The sequence below is a fragment of the Eriocheir sinensis genome, chromosome 24, assembly GCF_024679095.1.
Source record: "Eriocheir sinensis breed Jianghai 21 chromosome 24, ASM2467909v1, whole genome shotgun sequence".
In the NCBI taxonomy this organism is placed as follows: Eukaryota; Metazoa; Arthropoda; class Malacostraca; order Decapoda; family Varunidae; genus Eriocheir; species Eriocheir sinensis.
The window spans coordinates 19,420,127-19,435,126 of NC_066532.1; the positions used below are offsets into that span (position 1 = coordinate 19,420,127).

General features: G+C 47.5%; 1 protein-coding gene across 5 annotated transcripts in view; it reads right to left on the bottom strand.

The window, feature by feature from the left end:
* Positions 1 to 8,165, bottom strand: part of LOC127003037 (uncharacterized) — a 9,421-nt gene extending 1,256 nt beyond the window's left edge. Inside the window, exons 1-4 of one of the 5 annotated variants that reach the window (XM_050869394.1) lie at positions 8,048 to 8,165; positions 2,510 to 2,748; positions 1,283 to 1,381; positions 1 to 1,069 (exon numbers count right to left, since the gene is read on the bottom strand). The exon at positions 1 to 1,069 is cut by the window's left edge and continues 1,256 nt beyond it. In XM_050869394.1, the coding sequence (XP_050725351.1) occupies positions 1 to 1,069; positions 1,283 to 1,381; positions 2,510 to 2,658 (1,317 nt within the window). In that variant the 5' untranslated portion in view covers positions 2,659 to 2,748; positions 8,048 to 8,165. Of the gene's footprint in view, positions 1,070 to 1,282; positions 1,382 to 2,509; positions 2,749 to 7,556; positions 7,584 to 7,688; positions 7,716 to 7,794; positions 7,844 to 8,047 lie in introns of those variants that run through there. The other 4 variants (XM_050869397.1, XM_050869393.1, XM_050869396.1 and 1 more) reach the window with 4 other exon arrangements.
* Between the last annotated feature and the right edge of the window lie 6,835 nt (positions 8,166 to 15,000).

Genomic DNA, 15,000 nt, shown 5'->3' on the forward strand with positions numbered 1-15,000 from the left:
GGCGTAGTAGGAGGAATAGGGGTTGCCGAGGCCCGCCATTGCCTCCGGCGCCAGCTGCCGCATCAGCTGACGCCAGTCCGGGGTCGCGCGGGGCATGATCACCTCGTCGATGTCCAGCAGCACCACCAGCCTGTAGAGGTCCTTGTTGCGGTAGAGACAGTCGTTGTAGGGGATCAGCTCGTTCTGCCTCTTGCTCGTGATCTTGGCCCGGAGGAAGGGTCGCACCAGGCCACGCGCGTTGGGCTGGTCGCCGGGAAGCGTCAGCGTGCGCAAGTCGACGCGCCCCTCGGCTTCGTAGTGGCGCAGCACCCTGGACACGTTGGGGTGGACGCCCAGGTCGTACATGAAGACCTTGTCGGCCCCGAGCAGGAACAGCAGCTCCAGCCACTCCACGATGCGCAGGCTGATGTCCGCGCCGATGTCCAGACCCTTGACGCACACGGCGAAGTCCCTCTTCTGCTCCCCCGGCGGCGGCAGCTCGTGGACGACGCGCAGGTTGTTCCGGGCGCGGTCACACTCGGCCTCCACCAGCGACACGGAGAGCGGCACGTGGTGGCGGCGCGCGGCGGGCACCACGCACTGCAGCAGGTACGGCTGCAAGATGCCCTGCCTGTAGTTGCCATAGGCGCGGACCCAGATGTAGCGGTACTCCACCACCCTGGCGGTCACGGGCGCGGCCTCGCCCGCGTACCACAGCTGGCAGTGCGTGACCACGGCGGGAGTCAATCGGTCTGCCATGGCCAGGATGCGGACGGAGGTGGCGGGCGCCGTGCGGGTGCGGTTGTCGAAGAAGGCGCTGTAGAGGTAGAAGGTTCCGTTGCTGGAGTGAAGCATCTGCCAGTACAGGTTGTTGAAGGAGAGGTCCACGAGGCGGGGGTATGTGCCGCAGCTGCGGCGGCCGCTCAGTGGCGGCGGATGCTCCTCGCCATAGCGGTCCGGCAGGTTGTACACCCTCGCCACGTCCTCCGCCAGCCGATCCCGCGTCAGGTTGTCCACCTTGGCCTTCAGGTGCAGCAACGGCGGCGTGGTGGCGGCGGGCGCGGCGTCAGCTTTGCCGCCGAGGAACATACTGTCGGGGAGCAAGGGTTATGGCGGTGGTGTGTCTGCCTAACTGGTGAGGGCAGTGTATGGCATGAAAAGGCTAGAGCTGGCAGCAGGATATGTCATGAACACACATTTGGCTGCGCGGCGTTCCTCCTCACACCGCGCAGCACAACACCGCCTGACGAAGGGCTGCGTGGCGGCAGACAATGTAAACATGCTGACGGGCAGCGGCACGCACCTGGGGGTGGCCGCGGGGTCCGGGGCGTGAAAGGCGAGGCGCGAGGCGAGGGGGGCCAACAGCAGCGCGCCGCCGCCCTGCTGCTGCAGCACCTGCAGGCTGGTGGGGCAAGCACACACTGGTCACTACGGGCTACGGGCTGACGTGATGACATGTTCAGCCACACACTCACGAAACACGGGGTTTTTCTGTCTCCAGGGGAGGCAGGACTAACTACGACTTACTGGGGGCCAAACCCTAGGAAGCTCACTGGCTCGCCACGCCAAGATGGTGCCACTATAAACACTTGCCTGCACCACAACGGGCTGGAGTTGACCATCAGGCCCTACCAAGAAAGCCTACCGGCGCCATAGGCGGAAAGGTAAAAAAAAAAGACGAAAAAAAGGGGAGCTGACCACCTGACTGGCTGGAATGCTACCAACTGTTTCCTGATTGTCTTTGCATACTACTAAACATTTTCCTGAGTGGTCTTGCATACCATCAACGTTTTCCTGATTGTTCTTGAATCCTGCTGACATTTTGACATCCCTAACTTGAGAATGCACGAAACCGATCACTTAACAACATGTTCAGCCTACGCCACGGTGCTGCCGTAATGCTGCGTGTGCCGGCAAGCTTGGTCTGACTCGAGGGGTGCCGACCTGTACCTGCCTGTGCCTGTGTCTCGGGATGCTGATTTTAATATAAGTTAATGAACACTGAAATACTGTTTGTGCTGAAGGAGATAAGTCCCGGGGTGCTGGGTCAATAAAAGGCTAAAGCATGGCAATACTGAGTGTGCTGAACGAGCTGAGGCCTGACTCACTAGCCTGCCAGTACCCAAGTCTCGTATTCTCAGACGCTTTCGGCTCTCAAAACAACCATTTCCAAAGGCCACAAAGGAAATAAGTCAGGTTCTCGAGAGTGTTGTTCACATTCATGGTGCAGAAGCCTTCTCAAACTACCACTTGGCTCATAAAACTTCCCATGAAAATACCCACAACAACCTCTACTAAAGCTTTGGCAAATGTGGATGTGTAGTCCCGACATCCCGACATGGTTGAGAATACGGGCCGAAGGTACGAGGTGCTGAGCTTAGGAAAGGTTAAAGAATACTGAAATAGTGTGTGCTGAAGGAACTAAGCCTGACTCAAGGGATGCTGCTGCCTTTACCTACGTCCCGGGATGCTGAGCTCAAGCAAGGCAATGAAACACAATACGGAGCGTCATCCAAAGAGGAGTGAGTACCAGAGGGCGATCATGAAGGCGACGGCGAGAATGATGGAGAGTCTCTTGGGCGAGGCGAGGTAGAGACGGCACCAGCTGACCCGCCACCACGCCCTCCAGGCCCTGCTCCAGGCCAGGCGGTGCGGCCCTCCGTGAGTGGCGGCCTGCATGTGTGTGTGTGTGTGAGTGTGTCCTTCCTCTCGGGCCTCGGCACACACCCCGCCTCGCGAAGCACCGTGTTCAGCAGCTGTAAAAAAAGTCTGCCCGTGCCAGAAGATGGTTGGCCAGACGGGCAGGAGAGCAGGCAGGTGAGTAGGTAGAAGGGCTGGGGGGATGGTAGGTAAGAAAGTATTGACGCCGTTCCCTATAAGTTTTCTATCGCCCGTGTTACAAGCTCTCCCTTCCTCGGTCGTTCCCTATAAGTTTTCTATCTCCCGTGTTACAAGCTCTCCCTTCCTCGGTCGTTCCCTATAAGTTTTCTATCTCCCGTGTTACAAGCTCTCCCTTCCTCGGTCGTTCCCTATAAGTTTTCTATCTCCCGTGTTACAAGCTCTCCCTTCCTCGGTCGTTCCCTATAAGTTTTCTATCTCCCGTGTTACAAGCTCTCCCTTCCTCGGTCGTTCCCTAGAAGCTTTCTATCTCCCGTGTTACAAGCTCTCCCTTCCTCGGTCGTTCCCTACAAGCTTTCTATCTCCCGTGTTACAAGCTCTCCCTTCCTCGGTCGATCCCTAGATATTAGTTCCCTAGAAGCTTTCTATCTCCCGTGTTACAAGCGCTCCTTTCTTCGGTCGTTCCCTTGAAATAAGTTCTCGACAAGCTTTCAATCTCCCGTGTTACAAACTCTCCTTCCTCGACCGTTCCCTTGACGTTAATTCCAGCAAAATCTTTTCGTGTTTCCTCGAGTTTTTTAATGGCTAGATGCAATATATTTATTTTAACTGTTAGCAATAATAGTATGGAGCAAGTATGCGATGAAAGAAATGATTGGAAGTGAAGTTTGTGGAATTTAACGAAGGGGAAGACAGTCTAGACGCTACCGTTTTCCTGTTGGTAATAACTGACAAGTCTTAGTGAGAGGGAGCTTTGAACACTGCCTAACAACTCTCCATATTAATCTGTGTTACGTATACTTCATAGATTTTGTTTCTTTTACCAATAGTTCTCATTTTTATCAATTTCTTTTTCTTTTATCCACGATCTCTGCTTTGCCTTCTGTGTATGATGTGTTAGTAACTTACCCAGGTACTTGTGTTTATTTTTCTTATATTTCATTCTTCATTTTCCCGAAAAGAATTAAACCTTTCCATTTAACGTTGAGAGAATAATAATTTCTGAGCAATCTCTCTCTCTCTCTCTCTCTCTCTCTCTCTCTCTCTCTCTCTCTCTCTCTCTCTCTCTCTCTCTCTCTCTCTCTCTCTCTCTCTCCCCCCCTGCACCTGTTCACACCCACACAATACCTGTCCCCAAACACCTGTGCTCCTGGTGGCGAGATAAAACACGCACACACAAAAAAATGATTTCTCTTTGATTGCTGATGCTGTTCTCTCTCTCTCTCTCTCTCTCTCTCTCTCTCTCTCTCTCTCTCTCTCTCTCTCTCTCTCTCTCTCTCTCTCTCTCTCTCTCTCTCACACACACACACACACACACACACACACACACACACACACACACATTTAATCACGTTTCAGTTAAAAAATCATCATGGCTTTGTCTCGTCTTTGCAAACATAATTATGGTAAGACACACACACACACACACACACACACACACACACACACACACACACACACACACACACACGTAGATGAATCTGATCACCATTCAAGAGAAGTGGCATTATTGGTTTGGTTCAGTCCTGCACAAACATGATTATATAAACACACACACACACACAAAAAAAAAAAAAAAAAAAAAACACCAGCAACCTACGTGGCTCTCCACTGAAAAATATACTAACAATTTTTTTTTTACACTAAGTGAGGCAGACCAAAGGCAAAAACAAAAATAAAACAAAACTGTCCGCTACACGCTGCTCCGACTAAAGAAAAACGAACGAGGGGCCAGAAGAGGTCGATTTCGGGTGGGGAGGTAGGTGTCTTGATGATCTCCTCTTGAAAGAGTTTGAGTCGTAGGCAGGAGGAAATACAGACGAAGGAAGGCTGTCCCAGAGGTTACCAGCAAAAGGCATAAAAGAATGAAGATGCTGGTTAACTCTTGCATAAGGGATTTTTTTTTTTTACAACGGAGACAGCTCAAGGGCACAAAAAAGTAAACAACAATAAAAATAAAAATAAACGCTACTCGCTGCTCACAAAAAGAAACCAAAGAGGTGGCCGAAAGAGAGGTCAATTTCGGGAGAAGAGGTGTCCAGATACCCTTCTTTTGAAAGAGTTCAAGTCGTAGGCAGGAGGAAATACAGAAGAAGGAAGATTGTTCCAGAGTTTACCAGCGTGAGGGATGAAAGAGTGAAGATGCTGGCTAACTCTTGCATAAGGGGTTGGGACAGTATAGGGATGAGCATGAGTAGAAAGTCGCGTGCAGCGGGGCCGCGGGAGGGGGGGAGGCATGCAGTTAGCAAGTTCAGAAGAGCAGTCAGCATGAAAATATCGATAGAGGATAGAGAGAGAGGCAACATGGCGGCGGAAATTAAGAGGTAGAAGACTATCAGTAAGACGAGGAGAGCTGATGAGACGAAGAGCCTTAGACTCCACTCTGTCCAAGAGAGCTGTGTGAGTGGAGCCCCCCCCACACGTGAAATGCATACGCCATACGAGGGCGGACAATGCCCCTGTATATGGATAGCAACTGTGCGGGGGAGAAGAACTGGCGGAGACGATACAGAACGCCCAACCTCGAGGAAGCTGATTTAGTGAGAGATGAGATGTGAAGTTTCCAGTTAACATTTTGAGTTAAGGATAGACCGAGGATGTTTAGTGTGGAAGATGGTGACAGCTGAGTGTTGTTGAAGAATAGGGGATAGGTGTTTGGAAGATTGTGTCGAGTTGATAGGTGGAGAAATCGGGTTTTTGAGGCATTGAAGGACACAAGGTTCCTTTTACCCCAATCGGAAATGATAGTAAGGTCTGAGGTTAGGCGTTCTGCAGCCTCCAGCCTGGAGTCATGTAATTCCTGTTGAGAGGGTCTTCTGTTGAAAGAAGTTGAATAATGCAGAGTGGAGTCATCAGCGTGTGAGTGGATAGGACAGTTTGTTATGGAAAGAAGATCATTGATGAATAACTGGAAGAGGGTGGGTGATAGGACAGAGCCCTGTGGAACACCACTGTTAATAGGTTTATGAGAAGAACAGTGACCATCTACCACAGCAGAGATAGAACGGCCGGAAAGGAAACTGGAGATAAAGGAACAGAGAGAAGGATAGAATCCGAAAGAGGGCAGTTTAGAAAGCAAAGACTTGTGCCAGACTCTATCGAAGGCTTTCGATATGTCTAGTGCAACTGAGAAAGTTTCACCGAAACGGCTAAGAGAGGATGACCAAGAGTCAGTTAAGAGAGCAAGAAGATCGCCAGTAGAACGCCCCTTGCGGAACCCATACTGGCGATCAGATAGAAGGTTAGAAGAGGAAAGGTGCTTTTGAATCTTCCGGTTAAGGATTGATTCAAAAGCTTTAGATAGACAGGAAAGTAAAGCTATAGGGCGGTAGTTTGAGGGATTGGAACGGTCACCCTTCTTAGGCACAGGCTGTACGAAGGCGTACTTCCAGCAGGAAGGAAAGGTAGATGTTGATAGGCAGAGGCGAAAGAGTTTGACCAGGCAGGGTGTCAGCACGGAAGCACAGTTTTTAAGGACAATAGGAGGCACTCCATCAGGTCCATAAGCCTTCTGAGAGTTGAGGCCAGAGAGGGCATAGAAAACATCATTAGAAGAATCTTAATAACAGGCATAAAGGAGTCGGAGGGGGAATGAGTAAGAAGAATATGCCCAGAATCGTCCAGAGTGGAGCTGTTACAAAAATTTTGAGCGAAGAGTTCAGCCTTAGAGATAGAAGAGACGGCAGTGCTGCCGTCTGGGTTAAGAAGAGGTGGGAAAGAGGAAGAAGTGAAATTGGAGGAGACATTTTTGGCTAAGTGCCAGAAGTCTCTGGAAGAATTAGAGAAAGCAAGATTTAGATAGAATAGAGAAGCGAAAGAGTTAAAAAGTCGTGTACAGCGGGGCAGCGGGAGGGGTGAAGGCATGCTGTTAGCAAGTTCAGAAGAGCAGCCAGCATGAAAATATCGATAGCAAATAAAAAGATGCAACATTGCGGCGGTATTTAAGACGTAGAAGGCTGCTATAAGAGTAGGGGAGCTGATGTGACGAAGAGCTCTTGACTCCAAAATTGCTAAAAACAGGCTAATATCAATGGCTGACTGGGGCAATAGTAGTGAGGAAGGCCCACCTATCCACTAATGACATGCTTGAGTATTAAAACATTACATCAACCAAGCAAGCAGGCTAATATCAACGGCTTACTGGGGCAATGGTAGTGAGGTAGGCCCACCTATCCACTAATGATATGCTTGAGTATTAAAACATTACATCAACCAAGCAAGCAGGCTAATATCAACGGCTTACTGGGGCAATGGTAGTGAGGAAGGCCCACCTATCCACTAATGACATGCTTGAGTATTAAAACATTACATCAACCAAGCAAGAAGGCTAATATCAACGGCTTACTGGGGCAATGGTAGTGAGGTAGGCCCACCTATCCACTAATGACATGCTTGAGTATTAAAACATTACATCAACCAAGCAAGCAGGCTAATATCAACGGCTTACTGGGGCAATGGTAGTGAGGTAGGCCCACCTATCCACTAATGACATGCTTGAGTATTAAAACATTACATCAACCAAGCAAGCAGGCTAATATCGATGGCTTACGGGGCAGTAGAAGTTAATGAGGCCAGTATCGACTTGCTTAAGTATTAGAACATTACACCAATAGAGTAGTAATGCCAAATATTGTCAAGTAGTGAGGCAAAGAGGTAAAATAATGTGACAGTCAAGAAGTGATTGTGTAATGGGTACCTGCTGTCTGAATACCTGCTGTCTGAATACTTGCTGTGATTACCTGCTGGATACCTGCTCTCTGGGTGCCTGCTGTCTGAATACCTGTCTGAATACTTCCTGCGATTACCTGCTGGGTACCTGCTTTCTGGGTGCCTGCTGTCTGAATACCTGTCTGAATACTTCCTGCGATTACCTGCTGGATACCTGCTCTCTGGGTGCCTGCTGTCTGAATACCTGTCTAAATACCTGCTAGATACCTGCTCTCTGGGTGCCTGCTGTCTGAATACCTGTCTAAATACCTGCTGGATACCTGCTCTCTGGGTGCCTGCTGTCTGAATACCTGTCTAAATACCTGCTGGATACCTACTCTCTGGGTGCCTGCTGTCTGAATACCTGTCTAAATACCTGCTGGATACCTACTCTCTGGGTGCCTGCTGTCTGAATACCTGTCTAAATACCTGCTGTTTGAATACCTGCTGTGATTACCTGCTGGATACCTGCTCTCTGGATGCCTGCTGTCTGAATACCTGTCTGAATATCTGCTATGATTACCTGCTGGATACCTGCTCTCTGGGTGCCTGCTGTGTGGATAGCTGTGGAGGGAATGTGTGTCTCCCGCTAAGGTGTGTCGGCGAGTAGTTGTCTACACGGCACTGATTGGGACAGGTACGCGCACTGTTTGATTACGACGCGGCGCAGGTGTGTTGTGGATGTGTGTGTGTGTGTGTGTGTGTGTGTGTGTGTGTGTGTGTGTGTGTGTGTGTGTGTGTGTGTGTGTGTGTGTGTGTGTGTGTGTGTGTGAATGTTTTTTTTTTGCCATGCCACATATACACTAACACACACTCTCTCACTCACACACACACACACACACACACACACACACACACACACACAGGTCAACATAACACGGGCCTCGAGGTGGGGTAAACAGAGCAACAGTTTCAGTGCCTAATGGTCTGAGCTGAAATGTTACTTGGATGACAGGCAATACAGACAATTTTTTATGTTCATCAAGTGCTTAGGCGCAGCTGGGCTCAGGGGTGACTTATTGTTATTTTTTGAACTATTCGAATCGTCATTTTTTTGCTATCACTATTGTCATGAAAACAAAAATATCAGAAACGTTACTAATATTACAGTTGTTGTTGTTGTTGTTGTTGTTGGTGGTGGTGGTGGTGGTGGTGGAGGGGGTGGTGGTGATAGCACGCAGGTGGCAACGAACAGGTGAGTATTGTTCGACCACATATGCGCCAGGGAGAGATGCGGGATAGCTGAACAAAGGGAGGCTGTCGTGAGAACATGAACCTATGCATGCAAATCCGAACCATCGCCAGTATTTCAAGCCCCCTCTTCCTCAGCCGTTCCCGTGACATCAGTTCCAATATCAGTCAGCCAGACGCCGTTCAGTACAAGGATTCTATCGCTCGTATCACAAGCTCCCCCTTCCTCGGCCGTTCCCGTGACATCAGTTCCAATATCAGTCAGCCAGACGCCGTTCAGTACAAGGTTTCTATCGCCCGTATCACAAGCCCCCTCTTCCTCAGCCGTTCCCGTGACATCAGTTCCAATATCAGTCAGCCAGACGCCGTTCAGTACAAGGTTTCTATCACCCGTATCACAAGCTCCCCCTTCCTCGGCCGTTCCCCTGACATCAGTTCCAATATCAGTCAGCCAGACGCCGTTCAGTACAAGGTTTCTATCACCCGTATCACAAGCTCAATCTTCCTCGGCCGTTCCCGTGACATCAGTTCCAATATCAGTCAGCCAGACGCCGTTCACTACAAGTTTTTTATCGCCCGTATCACAAGCTCCCCCTTCCTCGGCCGTTCCCCTGACATCAGTTCCAATATCAGTAAGCCAGATGCCGTTCACTACAAGCTTTTTATCGCCCGTATCACAAGCTCCCCCTTCCTCGGCCGTTCCCTTCCCGTGTTTTCTTCCTCCTCCTTCACTCAACTTGTCAAAAATGTCCTTACTTTCAATGTCATCAATCACCCAGACGCCGTTCACTACGAGCTTTCTATCGCCCGTATCACAAGCTCCCCCTTCCTCGGCCGTTCCCTTCCCGTGTTTTCTTCCTCCTCCTTCACTCAACTTGTCAAAAATGTCCTTACTTTCAATGTCATCAATCACCCAGACGCCGTTCACTACAAGCTTAATATCGCCCGTATCACAAGCTCCCCCTTCCTCGGCCGTTCCCTTCCCGTGTTTTCTTTCTCCTCCTTCACTCAACTTGTCAAAAATGTCTTTACTTTCAATGTCATCAATCACCCATGACGCCGTTCACTACAAGCTTTCTATCGCCCGTATTACAAGCTCACCCATCCTAAATTTCCATCACTTTCAACAATATCAGTCAGTCATATTCTGTTCCCTACGAAGTCTCTATGAACCACTTTTACAGGTAAGAAATAACACAAGAATTACGTATTCAGAATTCCTTATAAACCGCACTGGATTCGAACTCAGATCCGCTGATTCATATATAGGAGTGCTAATCTCTTCACCATAATTTAAATCCCATATATATATTTTTTTTACGTCTTGGTCTATTGCACAGGTAGGCTTCTTCCCGGTGGATCCTGATGGTCGGTCCAAGGCTTCTTCCCGGTGGGGCCTCATGGTCGGCCCAGCCCGTTCTGGCGCAGGCGAGTGTTTATAGTGGCGCCATCTTGCATTGGCTCATGCTGCCCTCCCGGAGCTTATCTTTAATCCTAGAATCTAGAGTTCGGGTTGATAGGTGGTCTTCTGGACAGCATGTGGGTAGTTTTAAGCCACTCGGCGGCGGCTGAAAAATCCCAGCTTGGTGGCACCGGTCGGGGATTGAACTCGCGTCCTCCTGAACGCGGGGCCGTCTCGCTATCCGTTCAGCCACCGCCTCTCGGTTAAATCCACTTTTTTTTTCTCTTCCACATTACTTGAGTCGAATCCCCTATCTTAGCATCTTCAACCCCTGTGTTCTCAAATATTTTTCAAGGCCATAAAGGAAATTAGTCGGTTCTGAAGGCTAAGTGCGTGGAATGAAAAAAAAAAAAAATAGTTCCCGATTGGTTCTGAGTTTGCAGCGATATGCATGCTTTGGTAAGGGCGGGGGAGCCTTGAATGCGGCCGTAAGATTTATAAGGCCTCTGACCACCTAAGCAAACTCCGCAATAAATATTTACTGTATATCTTCATTACGCCTCACGTCTATTTTTATCGCATCTGTGCACTGCTTTGAAGAGCTTCGCGTTAGGTCCTATTAGACTTGTGTATATTTCAACTGACTGCAAGTTTTGTTTTCATATTTCTTTTTACGTCTTTGCCTGTGGCGCCGGTAGGCTTTCGTAGTAGGGCCTGATGGTCGGCCCCAGCCCGTTGTGGCGCAGGCAAGTGTTTATAGTGGCGACATCCTGCATTGGCTTATGGTGCCCCCCGGAGCTCATCTTTGATCTTAGAATCTAGAGCCCAGGTTGATAGAGGTGGTCTTCTGGACAGCATGTGGGAAGTCCTAGGCCACTCGGCGGTGACTGAAATATCCCAGCTGTGTCACCGGAAAGGGCGCGAACCCGTGCCGTCGCGCTATCCAATCAGCCACCGCCTCCCCGTATGATTTTCGGTTCTTTTTCTCATATTAGAGCGACTTTGGGTTCGTCTGCCATTTATACAATTCGTTCTCTTAATGTGATTCTTGTTCTGATATTTATACGATTCTCTCTTTCTTATCTCGTATTCTTCTTTATATACAACCATAAATTTTTTTCATTTTTATGCGATTTTAAATTCTTGCTTTTATATTTATACGACTCTAAATTCTTCTGAACAACACTAACTAACTAACTACTACTGTTACTACTACAACTAATGCTACTACTACTACTACTACTACTACTACTACTACTACTACTACTACTGCTGCTGCTGCTGCTGGACTAAGATAACAAACCAGGTACATATGTAACTAGTTTGCATTGACAATTACCTGCGTGTTTGTGTATGTACAGATGGTAGCCCACTTGTACACACACACACACACACACACACACACACACACACATAGCCACGTATTCCTAACTTACATCTATTTTTTCATATTTCTAGGCAAAAGCAACACTTTCTATATTTTTTCCCTTTCTTACAATACTGCGTTTTGGATCCTCCTTTTAATCTCTTCAAGACTCTTAAATTGCATATAAACCGAAACTCCTCTTGTCTTTAGTCAGGCTTCCTCCCTTTCATACAGTCTCCTTTGTCTCCTTTATTACAAATTCCTCATAAACAGCATTGGATTCTAACCCAGACCCGCTGATTCATATATAGGAGTGCTAATCGCTTCACCATAATTTAAATCCCATATATTTGCTTCTAGCCTTTTCCCCCTCGGTTGAATCCACTTATTTTTTTTCTCTTTCACATTACTTGAATCGAATCCCCTATCTCAGCATCTTCAACCCCTGTGTTCTCAAATATTTTCCAAGGCCACAAATTAGTGTTTTTTCATGTTCATGGTGCAGCTTGCCAAACCATCACTAGGCTCCTAAAACTACCTATGGAAATATCAACAACAACCTTCACAAAAGCAGTGTTAAATGTGTGTGTGTGTGTGTGTGTGTGTGTGTGTGTGTGTGTGTGTGTGTGTGTGTGTGTGTGTGTGTGTGTGTGTGTGTGTGTGTGTGTGTGTGTGTGTGTGTGTGTGTGTGTGTGAGCCCCGAAAATGGGTCTTAAAACAAACGTCACTTATTACCAACTCAGAAACTAGACCCACAACCTCTTCGAAAGCCTTATCATGTGTGTGTGTGTGTGTGTGTGTGTGTGTGTGTGTGTGTGTGTGTGTGTTTGAGATTACGGGAAACGCCACTTGTTACCAACTTAGAGAAACTACCTTGGAAATGCCCATAACTTCTACAAAAGCCAACTGTGGGTGTGTGTGTCCCAGAAGGCTTGAGAATATTGGGCTGCGTCGCTCCTCACTCTCTCTCTCTCTCTCTCTCTCTCTCTCTCTCTCTCTCTCTCTCTCTCTCTCTCTCTCTCTCTCTCTCTCTCTCTCTCTCTCTCTCTCTCTCTCTCTCTCTCTCTCTCTCACCCTTCTGACCACAAAGCTTACTGGATCCAACTCTACTGAGGCTGAGGACTCCTGTTTGGACCGTTTACTGAACATATAATCTCCACAACTGCTGAAGCTATTTGATTCTTATAATTTGCCCGGCCTGATGAGAGCGTTTATCCCACAGATCCCACACCTGCCTATCCCCACATGTGCAACGCTGGCTGGCACACCTGAGCAGGGATGATGATGATGGTGATGATGACGATGATGATGATTATGTGAGTGGAGTATGTTGGAAAACTACAAGCAACAATTGATATATTTATACATAATTGCGGACTGACTGACTGACGACGGACGGACGGGTTGACAGTCTGGGGTGGAGTCGGCGGATGAGTGAAGCGACGCGCCTCCTGCTGTATGCTTCCGTTAGTTCGTGAATAATACTATCGGTGCCCCTACCATCAATGTAACCACTAAACGCACACCCAATCAGTCATCAATATATATAATAACCTCATAAAAATCTAAATATGCAAGTCTTCCTTAAAATGCCTCACGTTTTCTCTCGTAACGCTCTTATTTTTTCCATTCCATTCTTTTCCATTCATTCACCAGCATCTTCTTCAGTCATCACTAGACCACTACATCACAAAGGCCTTTCCCAACGTCCTCCACCTCCACTGTTGCCAGATTGTCGTACTCAGAGCATAGTATTTACCGGTTTCTGACGCCTAACTATTGCCAAGAAACATCAGGAATTAACTATTTTAACGATAATTATAAGTGAATCTCCTTATTGGGGTCCACCACGAGACAGTTTTTGGATCGGAAGTCGGTAAATATAAGAGGCTGAGTACGACAGTTTGGCAACGTCCTCCACCTCCTCCCTCTGGTCGGCATTCTCAAACGCTCCCGCCTCACATCAATAATTTCCTAAGGCCAAAAGAGAGATTAATCGGATTCTCATGAGTGTTTTTTTCACGTTGGTGCTTCAGAACCCTTGTCAGACTACCACCAGGGTCATAAAACTACCCATGGAAATCTTCACAACTCCTAAGAAAGCCTTGTCAAATCAATAATTTCCTAAGGCCAAAAGAGAGATTAATCGGATTCTCACGAGTGTTTTTTTTCACGTTGGTGCTTCAGAACCCTTGTCAGACTACCACCAGGGTCATAAAACTACCCATGGAAATCTTCACAACTCCTAAGAAAGCCTTGTCAAATGTGTGAGTGCTTGGGCGTTGAAATTTTGAAGAATACTGAGTCTGTCTGGCGTTCGTGTACTCCATCCCGCTCCATCACTCCACCTTTGCAGTTTACCTTTCAAAACCTACACCCGTTTTCTCTTTCAATGTATACGCGAAACACTTAATACATTTGCTATAACGAATACACGAATAAGAGAAGTGAAATGCGCACTTAGAAAATGGTGAGTTAGTAAGTATGATGATGATGATGATGATGATGATGATGATGATGATGATGATGATGCAAGTAACGGTACCAGTGTGTCTGTGTGTGTGTGTGTGTGTGTGTGTGTGTGTGTGTGTGTGTGTGTGTGTGTGTGTGTTCCTGCTGCTTGAAAGACGACCTTGGTATTCTCTCTCTCTCTCTCTCTCTCTCTCTCTCTCTCTCTCTCTCTAAGGAACAAAACTGGACGTCCAAGGAGATCCAGTTGACTTAAAATGGTGAAGAGACACACCTTGGCTGTTTAATCTCTCTCTCTCTCTCTCTCTCTCTCTCTCTCTCTCTCTCTCTCTCTCTCTCTCTCTCTCTCTCTCTGATGATAAGAATGAAAAGGAAAGGAAGTTTGCATAAGACGAAATAGTTTGCAGAATGAAAAAGAAAACAATCATAAATTTATTTTCAAAGGTTAATTAAAAGAAATATTACAGGAGGAAATAAAAGAAAAAAGAAGAAAAAAGGGAAATAAAAGGAAGCGTTGCACTGTTCTCCATTATTCAAGAAGCCAAATTAAACAACAACACTAAATCAACAACAGCAACAACAACAACGGCTGATTCTGACCTTCCTTACTAAAAGATGTTATGTATTACCAACTAAAAAAAAAAACCGGCGGCAGCTTCCATTTATTTATTTATTTATTTTTTAACATTTTTTTTTTCCCTTTAAGAAGCTGCCCCGCGTAGGCTCACTGGATGGCCTCTTGCAGACTCCTCCTCCTCCTCCTCTTCTTCCTACTCCTCCTTCTCAATCTACTCCCCAAGTTCCTGTATCCTAAACCTCTTCCCACGCATCCTTCTCTTATTAGCCCACCTCCATGACCTCCTCCTCCTCCTCCTCTTCTTCCTCCTCCTCCTCCTTCTCAATCTACTCCCTAAGTTCCTGTATCCTAAATCTTTTCCCACGCATCCTTCTCCTATATTAGCCCACCTCCATGACCTCCTCCTCTTCTTCCTCCTCCTCTTCCTCCTTCTATGAAAACTGGGATAATCATATCCCCAGCGATGTTATA